At 35.2% G+C, this 19,125-nt stretch overlaps 1 protein-coding gene across 2 annotated transcripts in view; it reads right to left on the minus strand.

Moving 5' to 3' along the window:
• Nucleotides 1–17,300, minus strand: part of WDR7 (WD repeat domain 7) — a 486,248-nt gene extending 468,948 nt beyond the window's left edge. For both annotated transcript variants that reach the window (XM_044664595.1, XM_044664587.1), the window contains exons 1-4: nucleotides 17,142–17,300; nucleotides 6,468–6,574; nucleotides 2,110–2,188; nucleotides 168–342 (exon numbers count right to left, since the gene is read on the minus strand). In XM_044664595.1, the coding sequence (XP_044520530.1) occupies nucleotides 168–342; nucleotides 2,110–2,188; nucleotides 6,468–6,574; nucleotides 17,142–17,300 (520 nt within the window). The remainder of the gene's footprint in view (nucleotides 1–167; nucleotides 343–2,109; nucleotides 2,189–6,467; nucleotides 6,575–17,141) is intronic.
• Nucleotides 17,301–19,125: the final 1,825 nt, after the last annotated feature.

The raw sequence follows: 19,125 nt of genomic DNA on the forward strand, positions 1-19,125 counted from the left end.
TGAATTATTGGCAGTAATGTTTAGTTTCTAAATGCAAAAAAATCATGGAAATAGTTATAAATATAAATGAAAAAGAAAGTACTGATCTCTGCAATGAAACTTGCCAAAAAGAGTATTGTTTAAAATTCCTTTTTTTTTTTTTTTAAGTTTTTAAAAAGCACACTGACCTTGTGTTCGGTGGGATCGAATAATACTCATGGAGCTAATCCAGTCAGGAGATATCTTTGATACTAAGGAGTAAAGAACCTCAAGGCTGGTGGCATCCACAACCAGAATTTCAGGGTAATGTCCATAACACAGCAGTCTCTCCTCATGCTGATTCCCAACAGAGAACTGGTAGAACTAGTTTTACATTAAAAGAGCAGGACAAATTAGCTCTTCACTTAATATTTAAACATCAAATGCTTAGCTATATAATGTACACAGCAAAAATCCAATTGCTCCTCTAAAATTTTTTATTTTTTAGAAAAATTTTGCCCATGGTTACTTGATTCATGTTCTCCCCTCCAACCCTCCGAACTCCCCCTCCCACCCCCCGCAGTAGCAGATGCACATTTCCACTGGTTTCTTCATGTGTCATTGATCAAGACCTAGTTCCATATTATTGATAGTTGTACCATGTGTTCAAGCAGTTGTTTTTCTTCTGTGTTTCCACTCCTGTAGTTCTTCCTCTGAATGTGGGTAGCGTTCTTTTCCATAAACCCCTCAGTTTTAAACATATGTTATAACCAAGTTATACGTAGAGCTAGAAGGGAGCTGGTAGACTAATTCAATCCTTTCATTTTACTTATGAGAAAAATAAGTCCTGGTAAGGCTACTTGACTTTCACATTCTTGCAAAGAGTATCAGAGGCAGGACTTAAACCCAGATACCCTACCTCCAAAGTCAGTGCTCTTTCCACTACCATGTTTCTCTAAAAGAAAATTCTTATTTTTTCTGTACTAAATACTTGTGCCCACAAACATAGTGTTATACCAAACTATCAAAATGTCCATTTAACATTACTCTTTCTTTAACATTCAGAATCAAAATATTTAAATGGCATTCGAAATTCAGCACACAATAAAACAAAGATAATGTTCTCAGACATATAAGCATTGTCTAGGTGTAAAAGAATCTAAGATTCTATTACAATGAGTAAAGAAGAAATATCTTAAGCCTTAAATAAAAATATACAATTAATGAACAAAGTTGAAACTAGGTGAAAATGTTCATGTCTCTCAAATGTGAAAAAAAAATTAAGGAAGGGCAATATTTTCTAGTAATGTTCATTTTCTAAGTAAAAGGAAATCATAGTCTCTAGTCTTAGAATAACATCTACTGCTCCACAAAGTATTGCTGGGTCATGGAAGAAAAAACTTTTTTATAGGACAGAGGCCCATATTATTGGAAGGAGTTACACTAGAGTCAAAGATCCAACATATCACTACTCTGGGCCCCACACTTCAAATTTTTTCTTTTCTTACTATTTTTGGGAGGAAATCGGCAGCACTGAAAGTTTAAACAACTTGCCCAAAACCGCAACAACCTGTATGTCTCAGAGACAAGATGTAAACCTAGTTCTTTCTGACCCCAAGATCTGCCCTCTGAAAATTCAATTTTTAAAAAGATTACATTTTTTCTGACCATTAGAATTTAGTATCCAAACCACCTATAATCTTTATAATTCTACCCTATATTATATTCTCCTATAGTGACAAAGCTAAAAAACAGTTTGATTAAAGAGTAAGAAACTAATATATTCTTTCATCCATTCATCTATTTCATGCATTCATCTGCTCATTAAACAAGTATTTATTAAATGTGTATTATGTGCAAAGAACTATGTAAAATGTGGAGAGGACAGATGTCATGATGAATAAAATTTCTTCCTCTAGTTAATGTACAAAATATGGGGATATAATGTGAACAAAAATACTTTAAATCAAAACAGATTATAAAAGCTTAATAGATACAAAAAAGGACCTTGGAAGATGAGGGAGAGAGGAATCGGCAATGACTTTGAAGATGGGGAATTTTAGGGAAGTCATTTAAGGAATAAGTAGCACTTAAACCATTCTAGCATACCTATGCTCACAGCTGAACAAATCAAAGAAATAAAATACTAACCTGTATGCCAGTATGTGTACAAGCTAATTTCGTAAATTCGATACATCTGCCATCACTTACATCCCAAAGGCACATTTCTCTATAAAATATAAAATTCAAAATAAATAAAAAACAAAAAGATTTGTTGTGACCAAATATTTTACTAGTGAGCTACAAAATCAGATGAACAAAAATGTTCTGCTGACAATTAATCCATTCTATAACAAGGTTTTACATTCTATTTTTTCCCAGTCATCTCTTTTTGTAAATTTTTTCATGAACATCTTTCTAGACGAGCCTAATTTATTATTTCTAATTAAAAATTAAAAACAACAAAAATTGATTATATAGGTTTACTCAACTCTGTCCCAGTGGTAGTAACATTAATACCCTTAAACCTAGCAAATATTAAAGCAGAAGGAAATTAGCTGTTAGTATATTATTAGATATTTATTGCTCCAAATCTATAACAAAAATTTTAAAATTTAACTGAACGATAATTGTTATATAAAAAAACAGTTCCTTACACAAATACCCATAATTTGAGTAGATCTACAATATTTATGAGTATTTAACAGCTTCGAAACTCAGCTCTAAAAAAAATATAGACATGAAAGAGTCAACTGAATTCCAAATGGAAGGTGAACATTTTTTTAAATTATGTAAAAACAAAAAATAAAATGGAATAACATATTTGTGCCAAGTGTGATAGGGAAATTTTTTTCTCCTATTCAACCTATTCAATTAGAAGTAATTATTTGGGGGGGGGGGGCAGCTAGGTGGCTTAGTAGAGTAGATTGAAAGGCAGGCCTAGAGACAGAAGATTCTGCATTTAAATCTGACCGTAGGCACTTCTAAGCTGAGTGACCCTGGGCAAGTCATTTAACCCTATTGCTTAGGCCTTATTGCTCTTCTGCATTGAAACCAATACACAGTACTGATGACAGATGTTAAGGGTTTAAAAAAAAGTAATTATCTGGACAATATAGATGTGTATTAACCAATCAAAATAAAATTCTGTACCACACTATACACGCAATTAAAAGTAAATAGACAGGGGCAGCTGGGTAGCTCAGTGGAGTGAGAGTCAGGCCTAGAGACAGGAGGTCCTAGGTTCAAACCCAGCCTCAGCCACTTCCCAGCTGTGTGACCCTGGGCAAGTCACTTGACCCCCATTGCCCACCCTTACCAATCTTCCACCTATGAGACAATACACCGAAGTACAAGGGTTTAAAAAAAAAATCCTAAAAAAAAAAAAATCAACTAAAAGTAAATAGACAAAGTAAGCTTTTAAAAATTATGGAAAATATGACAAAAGTTTGACTTCTAAAATGTAATAAACTACTAAAAATTCACAAAGATAATTTTCAATATACACTAAGAAAAAGAACTGGAATAGAATATTTCCAAAAAAGGATATGTAAAAGGTTAATATATAAAAGATCACTTGAAAAAAAGTGATCAATTTAGCTAAAATTAGATAGGGAAAAATTAAAACAACTTTGAGGTACTATCTCATGTTCATCTAATTGGCAAAAATAGTAAAAAATAAGGTATGAGGAGTACACTCCAGAAGTACATAAGAAAAATCCAAAAATCATACTTTTTAACCCCCAACACCCACTATTTAGAATATAAACAAACTGTCCTCAAATGTCCCCTCCCATAAAATTGCTATTTGTTTGAATATTTTCAAAATGATTTTTTAACTAAAAGACCAATAACAAAATAGCAAAATAAAATTGTGGATAATGAATTGAAATCCTTTGTGGCTAGAGTGAAATTAAAAATGATGGGTATAAGCAATACAAAGAAAACTGCAAATACCATTATGAATATCTAAACTTTTTAAAAAGCAGAACTAGGATATAATCTACTCCAGTGATTCCCAAAGTGGGCTCCACTGCCCCCTGGTGGGTGCTGCAGTGATCCAGGGAAGCGGTGATGGGCACAGGTATATTTATCTTTCCTATTAATTGCTATTAAAATTTTTTAAAAATTAATTTCCAGGGGCGCTAAGTAATATTTTTTCTGGAAAGGGGGCAGTAGGCCAAAAAAGTTTGGGAACCACTGATCTACTCAATGACCACTTAAGATGAAAATTAAATAAGAATGACCAAACAAAGGAGACTGAAAGATACTGAAGTGGGTGTGACTAAAGAGTTATGTTTTATGTATTGAAATGCATTAAAAAACAAACTATGTATTGATATATTTATCAAACAAGCTAAATTAGATGTGGTGATACTCATTAAGTTTCCAAGAACATTTTAAATGATTTTAAAATATCATTAAAGCATTCTGCATTGCTGGGTCATTGTTTTCAAAACATTAAATAGGCAAAGCTTCAATAACCTGAAATCACTCTAACTCTGGGAGGTGAGAAGGGGCCTGAAATGATCAATTCATTTCCATTCCCCAAGTGAAAAGACTGAGTCAGAGAAAGCCAAGTGATTGACTGGCTTCTAGGCAAGAGGAGTTAGTGTGCTGAGGGGAATCATGATTGAGAACCCTGGCCCTCACTTATCCTCTCAAAGCTGGCATAAAATCTTGCTCTGAGGGTCCCAACTTAACACAACATTACCACGTCATGTCTTTTATTCTTACTTCATCTTAAAGGCATTCTGCTGGAGGATTTATACCTGGGCACCAGTGAAATCCTCTGACACACTCTTGGACACCACGAATACTCCAAAATATCCTCCAAAGGATTACTTTGGTAAGGTAAATTTAACCAATCAGATCTGATACTCTGGGTTCCCCCAGACTATATAGTCTAGAGCTAGATTCAAGATCCCCAGTGTCCAAAAGAGGCAGTATAGCTAGTGATCTGGCTTCACAATAAGAAAATCAGTCCCCCTTCTGACACCTACTAACTGCATAAGACTGGCAAGCCACTTAGCCTCTCAATGTTCTAGACCAGTGATGGGCAAACTTTTTAAAGAGGGGGCCAAAGGAAAGGAAATGCTCATCTGTCAGTCTGTTTCTAAGGCAACTCTTTCTAAGTTTCATTGTATTGTATCCTGCTCATTGTATTCATCAGATTAGGAATAATGTCCCAGGGCAGGATAGAACATTTAGCCCCCCCCCCAACCATCTGGCCCTACGGCCATAGTTTGCCCATCACTGTTCTAGACCACTGGTGTCAAACATACAACACTGAGAGGCAGGTGGCCCTCAACACACCCAAGGCCAGCTCAAACTAGATTAAAATGTAGTTCCTATCTGATTTTAATGTGTCGGTGTAGCAATTTTAAAAAAAAGTATAAACATGTATAGTTTTCAAAGTCAGTTTGAAGCCTACAAGCCTTCTTATATAGTTTTAGTGACTTTTGATTTCAGTTTGATACCACAGCTCTAGATAACTTTAGGCCTCTAAAGTGCAAAAACAATACCAATTTGCACTGGTATAAATTACCAAAAACTCCCTACTAGTGAAAATGCAAGTGTAGTCCTTGTTCCTATGCCATAAAGAAGGTATGTGTAGGGCTTAATTTTGTACAAAAAGCACAATTTTAAACGCACCATGTCCTAAAAGATTAGTTGACACCCTTCAGTTGAAAAATAATTATCTTTTTTTTTGTTTGTTTCCTAAATCAATGAGGTGCCACTGTGTTCAATAAAAATAATTCTCTTTAAATCCAAAGCTGCCAGTTATTCTCAAATAAATTTTGAGGGTTTAAGCCAATACTGAACTATGAAAAGTATTTAAGAAACTATGAACTATTGGTGGGACCACTAGTCAGCCTCTAGCCTAGGGTTGGCAAACCTTTTCCCAGTTCGAGTGCCCAGAGGGCAAATTCAAGCTGTCTGTGAGCCCCCATTACCAGAGAGAGCTAAGGAAGAGAGTGCTTGCTTTGAACAGCTGGACAGAGGGGTGGGACATGCAAAAAATGTCCTTAGACTCTGGGAGAGAGAATGGAACAGCTCCCAGAGTGCTGGCTGTACACAAGTGCCACGGCTTCACCAACTAGCCTCTAGTCTCTTTCCAGGAGCATAATTTCCTATACTGGATTGGCAAAACAAGAGAATGAGGCATGAATGGATCTAGTCAATGCACTTATACTAGCAAAAGATAATCAGGGCTGAATAATTTGAAGCTTGTCCACTAACTCAGAGAAGTATTACAAAAAGTAATCACTTCATATACTTAAGTTTTAAAGTGCCTAGAGGTCTCAGAGGAAAAACAAAATAGAAAAGTAATTATAGACATCCAAATCACTAGCAAAAGTCATTTCCTTATAACTTTGAGACTGATATTCACATTTTCCTTTACATTTGGCTTGCTTATATAATATCAAGAAAAAGAAAGAGCCTTACTAATAGACTGGTATTCTGTTCAATCATAGTTCTAAGAAACTGAATAAAAAAATACTTACCCACTTTCAGATGCACTCACTACATACTGCCTGTCACTAGAAGCACAAGCTTTGGACAAACAAGTAATTGAAGCCGTATGGCCAAATAAGAGAGCTCGAGGTTTAATCTAGAATAAAAATAAATCAATTAAAACACATGCATTTGTATATGTAGAAACATAAAGGAGATAATTCTTTTTTAAAAAGTTAAATGGTTAAACTATCTAGACAGTTGGTTAGAATTATGGTTAATAGGGAAAGCTGCTTATGAGAGAGAAAAAGAATTAGTTAAGGCCTCCTTATAAATCTATATGACTAAGTAATGGGATTTCAAAGCTAGAGATGCTAACCAGGGACCTCTCAAGTTAGTTTCATGGGGGGCAGCTACGTGGCTCAGTGGATTGAGAGCCAGGCTCAGAGATGGAAAGTCCTCAGTTCAAATCTGGCTTCAGACACTTCCTAGCTGTGTGACCCTGGGCAAGTCACTTAATCCTCATTTCCTAGCCCTAACCACTATTCTGCCTTGGAACCAATATCCAATATTGATTCCAAGACAGAAGGTAAGGATTTAAAAAAAAAATTAGCTTCATGGTCTTAAATCAAATATTCTCAGCTTCATACACTTTCAGGGAGGTTCACAAATCAGGAGATGATTAAAACACATATAGCAGTACAAACAAGAGTAAATCAATGTCAAAGATGTAGCAACAAGGAAACAGGAATTTTTACCAAATTCTGCTCCCTAAGATAGCACAATGTCCAATAAAATGAGCATGAAATATAGTGGGAAAATTACTAGACAAGGAATCCAGACACTTGGGACCCTGTTCCAGTTCTTCCAATAACAATTTCCATCCAAATGGGAAAGCTCCTACAACTTTCTGGGCTTGAAGTCTCAAGAAACAAGAATTTATCAAGCACCTACCATGTGCCAGGCACTGTGCTAAGCACTGAGGACCCAAAGACAAGCAAGCAATAGACTCTGCTCCCAAGTAGCTCCATCTCAATAATATACTACTAACAGGCAGCAAAGTGGCACAGTAGATAGAGTGCCAGGGCTGGAATCAGGAAGACTTATGTGTAAATAGAATTAGCTCATCCCCATTCATTGTTAGACTCTAGCCATCAGAAATAATGTCACCTCACCCAACTTAGTGGGGAGGGAGATTAGTTACCCACACGTGACAATAAGTAACAAATCAAGAACAAGGGACTGCCCTTTCCAGCAGTCCAAAGCAGTATTGAGGCTGCCATTTTTCCACTGGAAATTGAAGGTGGATGCAGGAAGTGACGAAAGATGCTATCTTTTAAATATGATGGTAACTTCCTGTGGAGGCAGTTGGCGCTTTGAACTTGATGTTGAAGGATCTCTGCTGAGACCTCAGAGGAAGCCCTCTGAATTGTCACATGGGTAAGTTAGGCTGACTTCCTTTCTTCTCCCTTGGCATTTCTGGAGGCTCTACCCTCAAGGAGGCCTCTCTTGCCTCTCTAATTGTAAAAGGCCTTGTGGCTAACAGCCTTGTTTGATTAACCTCTGTGCTCCTCTGCTGGGGCCTCTAAATCCTCATCCGGCCTGACGGGCCTCTGGTCCGGGACAGAGTTTCTCTCTCTATTTCCCTACCTTCAACCTTCCTAATTATAAATAAAACTCCATAAAAGCCATCCTGATTTGGGTCTATTAATTTGGAATCATGTTGATCCTGATTCCTGGCGACCATACCTTAAATATCTAGTTTCCCCTCTTACAGTTATCTTCCTGAGTTCAAATCTGACCTCAGGCACTTTCTAGCTCTGTAACCCTGGGCAAGTCACTTAATCCTATTGGCCTTAGTTTCCTCATTTTTAAAATGAGTTAGAGAAGGAAATGCCAAACCACTCCAATATATTTGACAAGAAAACCTCAAAAGTGGTCACAAAGAGTCATTCATGACTGAACAATAATAATGCCAATAATAATAATGATAACAACAATAAAAGTGGGGAAAGGAAAAAGTTACATGGTTTCCAATGAATTCCCCAAAGTAACTAACAGAAGGCTCTCATATAAATTATAGCTCTACAACAATATAAAAGTATCAGTAAGACTCAAGATTATCATCATAATATTGATAGTAGTCTCTTTTTGTGCCGTAAAATTGCTTTATTTGTCCAAAACATCAAATGTAAAGGATAGCTGTTGCCAAACCATTCGCCAAAATTTCCCATTCATTTTTAATTTTCTAGGATTAGAGCCAGGAAGACCTGAATTCAAATCCCATTTCTAGCACATTGGCCATGTGACCCTGAACTTATGTACTCTGAGACTAAGTTTGTGATGTACATTGGCAGGAGTTTTCTCTTTCTCATTTGCCACCTGGCTATACTGCTTTCAGAATGCTCTGACTTCTGCACCATACCCCAAGAACCTCAACATTAGGAAAACTTCATCACCCCAAAAAATTGAATCAGCCTTGGAACTCACATCTCATCACCACCTTTTGCCTCTCTGATGGGAGGGCAGAGTCATAAATTCAAAACCTCTTTTAAAGAGGGGACTTGGCACAGATATTTCCTCATCTCCCACTTGCAGAGTTCTCTGTTTTTACCACTGTGTCCCCTGGCAAGTATCTTTTCCTTTCCCCCTTTCCCACCTTCGTAGATGTATAGATTGTATAGATTTGTGAATTATCTTCCCCTATTAGAGTATAAGTTCCTAGAGGTCAGGGTCTATTTTTCTTTTTTCCAAATTTCTATCCCTCACACTTAGCACACTGCAGGCATATAGTCAATGTTTAATAATGATTAAATTAATGATTCCCTAAGTTCCCTAACCCTAAAAAATGACAGGCTCAGTGTTATCTTATTTTTAATTTTACAGTAAACATTTCACTCATTTTCTAAGAATGTTATGCCAACTTAAGTTGCGACTTAAATTTGTAGAATCTAGGGCCTTGTGATTTCATTGTTACAGAGAATGTCTAAAGAGTGAACACCTTTTGCTACTATATAATATTACCGTCTTGGCAACTTAAAAGTTTTAGAAAGTTGCTAGACAGTAAGAGAGGTTATGTGGTTTATCTCTAAGTCATACTGCCATTATGTAACAGAGGTAGCACTTGAATGCAAGTCATCTTGGCTCTAAAGCTTCCTTTCTATTATATCAAGTTGTCTCTCACTTTTACTGAAAATAAAGGCTATGTGTTTTTCCTGCCATTTCATATTAAATTTTGAAGGAAAAAAGATAAGAACATAGAACCACAGCAAAGGTAAACAAAAAAACAACTCTAAAGAAAGGTAGGTGAAAGATCATTTGACCTAACTCTCTCATTTTACAGTTGAGAAATCTAATATGAGAAAATGTCTTATTTAATATCACACAGTTCACAATAATCAAGAGTTAGTTAAAATCTTCCCTCAGACACTTCTCAAGTATGTGACACTAGGTAAGTCACTAAACCCCCATTGCCTAGCCTTTACTGCTCTTCTGCCTTTGAACCAATAGACATTATTGATTCTAAGATGGAAAGTAAGAGTTAAAAAAAGATTTAAAGGACATAACAACTCATATTTACATATCCCTTTAAGGTTTTCAAAGTTATTTCAAGATCTGCCTATCACATAGATAATATTACTAATATTATCTTCAGATGAAGAAACAAAGGCAAAGAAAGGAAGTCACAACATTAGTAAAAAGAGACCGTAAAGAAGCCAAAATGTTCAATATCCCCCAAAAGGAAAAAAGTTCAAAATGTGACCAACATCTTCCCTAAGGAATGTTAATGGAGTTCTAGTTTTCACATCAAAAGATATGAAATAAACTATTTTCCTACATAAATGTAGATGTTCTCTCTTCTATCAACTCTGGCTACAAAGTCCTTTATGAGTTAGACAATGAGAAAATTTATTCTTAATAATACATTATTTAATTTCTAAAAATATTTTTAAGCCTCTTTCCTCATTCCTTTGTCCTGACAGTTCTAAGAATTCTCTCTGACCTAGAATGACTATTAAAAATGGGGATATTTAAGATTGAGAATTGAAGTTTCATTTTGTCTAGTAAACAGAACTTAGCTTGGACCAAGTAAGTCTGGGGGACTACATGGCAGAATCCCTGAGTCTCCATTGGGGTGAATAAGGAATCACTCTTAATCAGACATAATCTGATTTTTTCAACTAGATAGAATCCCATGATCAAATGTAATTTTCCCATCTTCGTGAGAGGGATTTGAGAAAGACTAGAGAATTACGGCCCACCTTCTCATTAGGTATCCCCTAATTAGAGATGTCTTGGGGAAGGTTTAATAATGAGCTTCCAAAATTGTGTTCAATGATCAAGATGCTGAATGGAGGGGCAGCTGGGTAGCTCAGTGGATTGAGAGTCAGGCCTAGAGACGGGAGGTCCTAGGTTCAAACCTGGCCTCAGCCACTTCCCAGCTGTGTGACCCTGGGCAAGTCACTTGACCCCTATTGCCCACCCTTACCACTCTTCCACCTAGGAGCCAATACACAGAAGTTAAGGGTTTAAAAAACAACAACAACAACAACAACAAAAGATGCTGAATGGATTTGCCTTTGAACACTGAGAGAGATCACTGATCATTTTCTTAATCACAAAATGGGGTTAAAATCGGGTATAAAATTTACCTTCATTGTTAGGAGAAACCAATGACATAATGTAGGTTAAGCACTTTGAAAATCTTAAAATACAATATGATTTTCATTTTAAAATTATTATACTTACATAAATTAAACCTAATAAGGATCTTATCTTTCTATTACTGTTTTTAAATTGTTTTACTGCTGTAATAGAAACTCTTAAATAAAGATTACCAATTCTCATGCATAATGTTAACTCACTATAAAATTAATAATGAACCAATACTATAGCATTAATGCTATAACCACAAATAACATGAGGCTTTGTTTTAAAAAAGGGGAGTTGAGGGGGAACAGCTGGGTGACTCAGTGGTTTGAGAGCCAGGCCTAGAGACAGGAGATCCTGGCTTCAAATCTGGCCTCAAACACTTCCTAGCTGTGTGCCCCTGGGTAAGTCATTTAACCCCCATTGCCTAGCCCTTATCATCCTTCTGCCTTGGAACTAATACACAGTATTGATTCTAAGACGGAAGGTAAAGGTTTCTAAAAATAAATAAATGACATAAAAAGTGTAGTATTCAAATTAAAGAAGTTAAGAATTCCAATGTATAGTAGTCTAGACCCGTGATAGGCAAACTGTTCAGCCGGCCAGATCCAGGCCATAGTTTGCCCATCACTGGTCTAGACAGATGGTGGAAAAAACTTGTTTAAATTCAGTCCATTTTAAGGAGTAGCTAGCAAATAAGATTACATTCAGAGAAGGAAGAGTAGAAAGTAAAGATTATAGAAACAACTCCTAAGGAATAGATGAAGGAACTAGGTGCATTTAACCTTGGAAAGTGAAAATTTTATTAGGAGATAATTATATTCAAATATCAAAAGTGTTCAATTTAATAATAATAGCTGAGATTTTTATTTTGAAGTTTGCCCTCTTCTCTTTACCCTCCACATTATCTCACTTGGTAATCTCATCATCTCTATGCAGATGATTGGAAAATCTATCTCTAGCTCCATTCCTACAATGACCATTAGATATCTCAAGCTGGATGTCGCACAGACATCTCAAATTCAACATATCCTAAACAAAACTCCTCATCTCCTCCTTCCCCTAAACACTCACCTCTACCCAGTATCCATTCATATTAACGTCAAGGATACTACCATCCTCAAGTCACTCAGGCTTACAACCTCAGTATCCTCAAACCTCACTAGCTGTCAATTCAGGGCCAAATCTTGTCATCTGTAGCTTAAGATCTCTCTTTTAAGTCTCCTTCCTCTCAGCTGCCAAAGTGATTTTTCCTAACAGGCAGGTTCCATCCCTGTATTCAAACTCCACTGGTTCCCTTATTACCTCCAAAATCAAATAGAAAATCCTCTATTTGGCATTAAAAGACCTTCTCAACTAGGCCCCTTCCTGACTTTCCATTCTTAACTTGGCTCACCTTCAAGCACTAATTACTGTTCGTCACAACTCCCATCTTTGTGTCTTTCACTATTTTCTATGCCTGGAAAGCTGTTCCTCCTTACCTCCCACCACTCAGCATCTAGTTTCCTTCTAGAATCAGTTTGGTAGGCCTTTCTCAGGCCCTATACCTACCCTCCAACATTACTTTCCATCAATTCTCTGCACATACCTTATATGTAAATAGTTATTTGTAAACTGTCTCTCCATTAGAATGCACAGTTTTCCAAGCAGGAATGACACTTTTGCCTTTATTTTTATTTCCAACATTTACCAGAGTCTGGCACACAGTGAATAATGTTTATTGGCTGACTTTACATAATTGGTATCATTTGAATTTCATAACAATTTTGTGAAATAGGTGCTGTTATTATCCTCATTATGTAGATGAGGAAATTGAGGCTCAGAAAAAATAAGTGACTTGCCCAAAATCACACAGCAAGTAAAAGTCTAAGGCAGAAGTAAAACTCCAAATCTAGAGCCTACTCTAAGTTTAATTATGCCTTGTTTAATCCTAGGAACAATATATACCAATTACAGTGAGGCAAATTTCAAGTCAATATAAAAAAGAGCAGTCTAATTAGAGATAACAATGTGACAGGCTGCATCAGAAAGATTAAGATAAGGGAATAAGCATTTATTAACCATCTACTATGTGTCAAGCACTGTGCTAAGCACTTTACAAATATTGTCTCATTTAATCATCCCAACAATCCTGTGAGATAGGTGATATTATTATCTTCATTTTACAATCGAGGAAAATGAGACTGAAGAGAGGTTAAGTGCCTTGCATAGGATCACAAAGCTACTAAATATCTACAGCTGGATTTGAACTCAGGTCTTTTTGACTCCATGCCAAGTACCCTAACCATTGTGCAACTTCACTGTATAAACCTCCTATCAATGGAAGTAGTAACCACACTGAGAATGATATAAATAAGACTTGTGTATTCAGTAATGTTATAATTAATTCTTAATTTCCCTTTCAACTTCCAAATCATATGATTTCCAATCACAAGAATGTAGCGAACTTTACAGTCATCAACTGTCAATAACTGGAAACCACAAATAAGAAGTTTAGCAAATCATGACCTCTGTTACCAAGGAAACAAAAAGTCATCTGATTCTTGAATAAGAAAAGCTGAAATTTAAAATCCCTAAAAATTCACTGGATCAGTATCAACACAAATAACTGAGAAGTAAAAGTTTAAAACCCTTCCATGAAGCAGGTAGAAATCAGTTCCTCTTTCTCCTTTTATAATAATGGCTTGTTCAGGGGGTTAGGGTTGGAGGGAAATTAAAAGGCTTAGAGGAAAAACAAGTAAAAATAAAGTCCAGGGTCATTAAATGGCATACATGAAATACACATAAAAACTATCACAAATTGATCTCTTCAATCATTTACACAGTCACTCCCACCAGCATTATCTTTGAATATCAAAGACCACAATTAAAAAATTATATATATCTGGTTATCAGTTGACCAGAATGAAAAGAAAATGGGAAAAATGAAAGAAACGCAATACAGGAGGATAATATTCACTGTACACATACTATTACCATCCCAAAAGTGTTAACAGTACCACCTTAGTCGTAGACAAAACTGTGAGTACGACATCCATAATGTGATTGAGCATATACCAAGTTTTTTTCTTCTTCCCTACAGAATGCAGTGTAATACATAGGAGTTTAAATGTCCTAAGTCCATCTTTCAATTCTTTTAAACCAGTCATAGATGAGATTACACAATTACAATTTTAAAAATGTTATTCATAATCTCTGGTGGGGGAAAACATCTTATTGGTGTTTCAGGTAAAAAGTTATCTTCACTTATTATCTAATTTTCATATACTAAGTACAACAAAAAATCAGGCTTAATCTTCCCTAAAGTCTATTTGTGTTCATTATTTCTCAAAGGACTGGTTTTCCATACCTTTTAAACATTTCCGTGTTCCCTGGACTCTCCTTTTTTTTTTTTTTTTTTCAAAACTAAATATAATTACAAAGTCTTACTAAAGGGCAGTAAAGCAAAAAGGTTAGACCCAAGTCTTAAAAGTCATATGCTTTTCTATATATATAAGTAAATCATTAATCCCCCTCTTCTGTAATGCTGCACTGCTGATTCACAGGCAGCTCTTGATCCTCATAATGTCCTAATTACACTTCCTTTCCCTGACACAATCTTCCACATTTGATATTAGCATCGTGTTTCTTAATGCCTTAAAAGTAGCACTCTTTTGATCTGTGGAATCATTTGCTTCCAATCTGTCAAGATCTCTTGAAATTTTATTCTTATCTTCCTAAATAATAGCTAACATCAACTTCGTTTTCCTATTATCATCAGAAATTTTGATAAGCATAACCTTGATTCTAAATTAACATCTCATACATGGCACAATTGAATATATCATCATCACTTATCACCCTACATTGTCAATGAAATCTTGATAACTAAAAGGTGTGACCTTAAAGAAAGTTTTCTACCCACTTAATGGCATGAAGTGTGATGATGAACAATTATACATAATATATGAATTTATACAGATCATATATTTTATATGCATGTGTTTATATTGGGAGAGGGTAGGAGGAACTGCAATTCTTGTTAATGTAGCAAAATTTATCTATCCAAATGAGACTTTTTTCCCTTCAAATCTTTCCTTGGGACACAATATTTTAATACTAATGATACCACAATTGCTCAAAATTCTTTCTGGAACTGCTTGCATCACATTATTCTGAATATTTCCATGGCAGCAAATCTTCAGCCTCTGAAGGTAGACTTGAATTTTCAAAATATCCAAGTCTGATGAACAAGTGAGTGATCAAGCTGAATAATAAGATTTTTGTTCAAATGTTTTTTCATAGAATGCATCCTGTGAGCCAGAGCATTCTCACTGTGCAAAGCCACTCTTTTTTCACCATACAGTTTCTCTCAAGTGCTTCCTCCTAGTTCCAAATGATACCCTGACCTTGTGAAACAAATTCTACGTTAACTATGCCTTGTTGGTATGAAAAAGAAATCAACATCGTCTTTACTTGTGATTTTTGGCATGTGGATTTTCTATTTCACAGATACTACAAATTTTCCACTACAAACATCACAACTTGGCTTTAAAGCCATATGGAAAATATGATGTTGTCTCACTAGTGACCATTTGTCGATTTAAATTTAACTAAAGCCATTTTCTTGAGATTTTCTATTTGAATAAACCAAATCTTTAAAACTATAGGGCTTAATAGAGCTAGAAGAAATCTTAGAAATCAAGTTCAATATCCCCATTTTACAAATGAAGAAACGAGGCCAAAAAAGGAGTCCTTCTCAGCCCTACATCATGTGAAACAAGTAAAAGTGGCAAAACTAGAGTGTAAAACCATATCCTCTAATTCTAAATCTAGCCCTCTTTTCATTAAAACACAGAGCTTAACTACCAACATTTTTATTAGTCCTATGAAAGTTTCATAAATCATGGTGAATGTCTTTTTTAACTTCTTCAAAATTTTTGTTTTCTAATTTGTCAAAAATTCTTACTCAGGTCTTTATTTGTATATAGTATCATTTTGAAATTGGTATGACTTCACATAAAACTGAATTTTTAAAAAAATTCTAAATAAGTCACTCATTTCTGTGTTTATATAACATATACATTTCCACAATTTCACACAGCTGTAACACAAGACTGGCCAACCTTAAAAATTCAGCTGCAGCAAGTTAACATACAGCATATTCCTAGTATGATCACTTTCAAGAGCCTCAAAAATCTCATCATTTTATGAGAGACACACAACATATAATCAAATTCGTGTTTGTTGATATTTAAGTTCACAATAAAGAAAATTTTAATGTAAAACATATTTTCCTAACTTTGAAATGATGTCATGTAGATACACAAATCAAAGTCTACTTATTTGTGGCTAGTCGTGTATTATTGAAGGAAATTATTTCCTCACTTCTTTTGCTTTTATACAATATTTTTTATTGACTGCTTGACCATTCCTAGGAAAAAATCAAGGTGAATGGTCTATAACCATAACCATAGCTCCCCTTTATACACTTTTTTTTTAGAAGGACACCATTTCATTTTACTTTTTTTAAGTGGTCAATTTTCAGTCATTTGTGATAAAGACAGAAATTTTGATCTCCAATTTAATCCTCAGTAATTTTCAAGTTCTCTTCCTATGAAAATTAATAAGAGCAGATAATGAATCTCAAAATTGGTTACTTTAAGTCCATCTTCACAATGCAATAAAAAACTCATGTTCACTGAAACAGCTAAAAGGCACAGTAGAATGATTAAACTGTCAGATCCAACAACTTAGAAAAAAAGATATTCTAGTATAATAATAATTTACTATTCTTCATTTGGTTTTTCTCATGATCAATTGATTCCTATATATGGCTAATATACATGGAATAATATTGATCTTCAAATTAAGATTTAGAATAGAGAAAACAAAATGGAAATGACAATTATAATAAAGCAATTGCTAGGTCATCTTTCATTGCAAAATACCTTTGCAAGGAGGGTAAAGAAATAAGAATTAACACTAATTTTTTTTAATTAGCAATAAAAGCAACTATTGTTTTTAATAAGAAAAAATACCACCTGACAAGATATCTATGTCTAAAAAACATAAATGATATCTCATATACTTACTTCCAGTTCTAAGGAAAGATCCCAGAGGCATATTTGTCCATCATGACACCCTGTTACAATCGTAGCCCCATCATCCATTAAAAGCACAGCTGAGATGCAGTGTGTGGGTGCTTTACGTCCCCAAAGAACAATTGGTAGGACAAGGCTGTTTCCTGCCATTTTCCTTTCACGCCTGAAAATTTCATAAAGATAATTTTAAGTATTTATTACAAAAAAAGATTTCACTTGAAGATCCTCACACATTTACATTAAAAAGGCAAATACCAGTCACACAATCACACAATTTGAAAATCACCACCTCATCCTGGTAGCAAAATTTGGCCAAATGTTTAGTTTTGTAGAGATGTAATTCTTATATATGTCTTCAGTTTCATTTTTTTGACTAAACAAGTAAATCAATTCTCTAGATAATGATTACTCTCAAGACAACTGCTTAACATTTTATATACAGAGACCAGATAAAGAAACATATGAGTCCTCTTAGTAGGAAGCCATGATGCACTATATACAATTGTCAAATGCATTACTACATCTAAGTTTTTGCTTAAATGTTTTTCTTTGTTATACTACATGGGATACTACAATGGGAGGTAAGGGAAGTGGAGATATTTTTTCAGCCCAATCTTTATGCAAAGACAAAAGGAATTAATAAAATAGATATTTTTTTTAATTTTAAGTATTTAGTTTTGTTTCATGGGTTTGGTGATGATTCTGTGTCCCCAAAAGGAGATGCAAAAGCATTCAGGGGAGTTTAACCTAACTGCCCATACATGAAAAATGAAGGAACTAAAGAGTATCTATTGTGTGATCTCTGATATGTAATAATTAAAAATAAGAGACTGATATTAAAAGGAAAAGTAATATTTTAATCAAGGCCATATTGGTAGAATAAATCAACCACGCACCTGGCTAAGATCTATTTAAAAACGCCGCCATAAGCCATTACCTTCTATCACCTCTCCTACATACCAAAAGAGGAAGTCCCAAGCTTCCAAATAACACAGATATATAGTTGTACAAGCTGGTTCATCAGTGTACACATATCCACTGCAAACTGATTGACAATGAGCACAAAAGGGTAGAATGGGTTGTCCTTGAAATTTGTTCATTGCTTTTTAAAAAACCTTAAGCTCCTTCTGAAACAAAGGCAAATAAATATTCTTGTAAATGAATAGGGCTTTGCCACAAAGAGAGAGTCTTTCAGGAACTGGTTCTTTCCTACTCAGTTAATGCCACAAGGATCAGAACCTAGACCTAGCCACTCCATCCAGAGAACAGGGACAGGAATATTTCTCAGAATTCCAGTCAGGAATTTCAGGCAAGGTCACAGGGCCTGGGGCCAACTACGTCATCTGAGGCTGTAAAAAGGCAGAACATGCAACTAGCAGTGTCAGTTCAGGGGGAAAATAAGAAGATTTAAACTGGAGACCACTAGCATCCCTGCTCAGCTATGACACCAAGCACTAGAGGAAGGACAAGAATACTTAGATCCAAGGTTCATTGGCCCCATCCATGATCATTGCTTCCTCAATGTCCCAGACCAATAATGTGAAAGGGAACAGGGCCAAGAAGTTATTTTCACAGGATTCAACTCCAGGCTGTGTAATGAAAGCAAACCATGGCTTCTTTCCACCCTCTAAGTCTCACCCTGGGTTCAGCATTGAAGGACAGTGACAATTCTTGCAACTGCATAGCCAAAACAAGTTCAAAACAAAGATCAAAGGGGACTTTTGCCTAAAATCTCTAGTAGAAAAGCTTAAAACACAAGCAAGTAGAAGAAAATTCCTGACACAAGAAGAAATATGTTGCTAATTAAGAAAAATATAAGGTAAAATTCTATAAGATACATCTGTAGGCAATAAGAAAGGAATTAACAGATAAAAAGAGAAATTGACAAAAAAAGGGAAGATAACTGTTGGAGAAGACAAGAAGAAAAGTTTTTTTTTTCATTTAATAAGCAATAAGACAAAAATACTCAAAATAT

The sequence above is a fragment of the Gracilinanus agilis genome, chromosome 1 (assembly GCF_016433145.1).
Source record: "Gracilinanus agilis isolate LMUSP501 chromosome 1, AgileGrace, whole genome shotgun sequence".
NCBI classification, from domain to species: Eukaryota; Metazoa; Chordata; class Mammalia; order Didelphimorphia; family Didelphidae; genus Gracilinanus; species Gracilinanus agilis.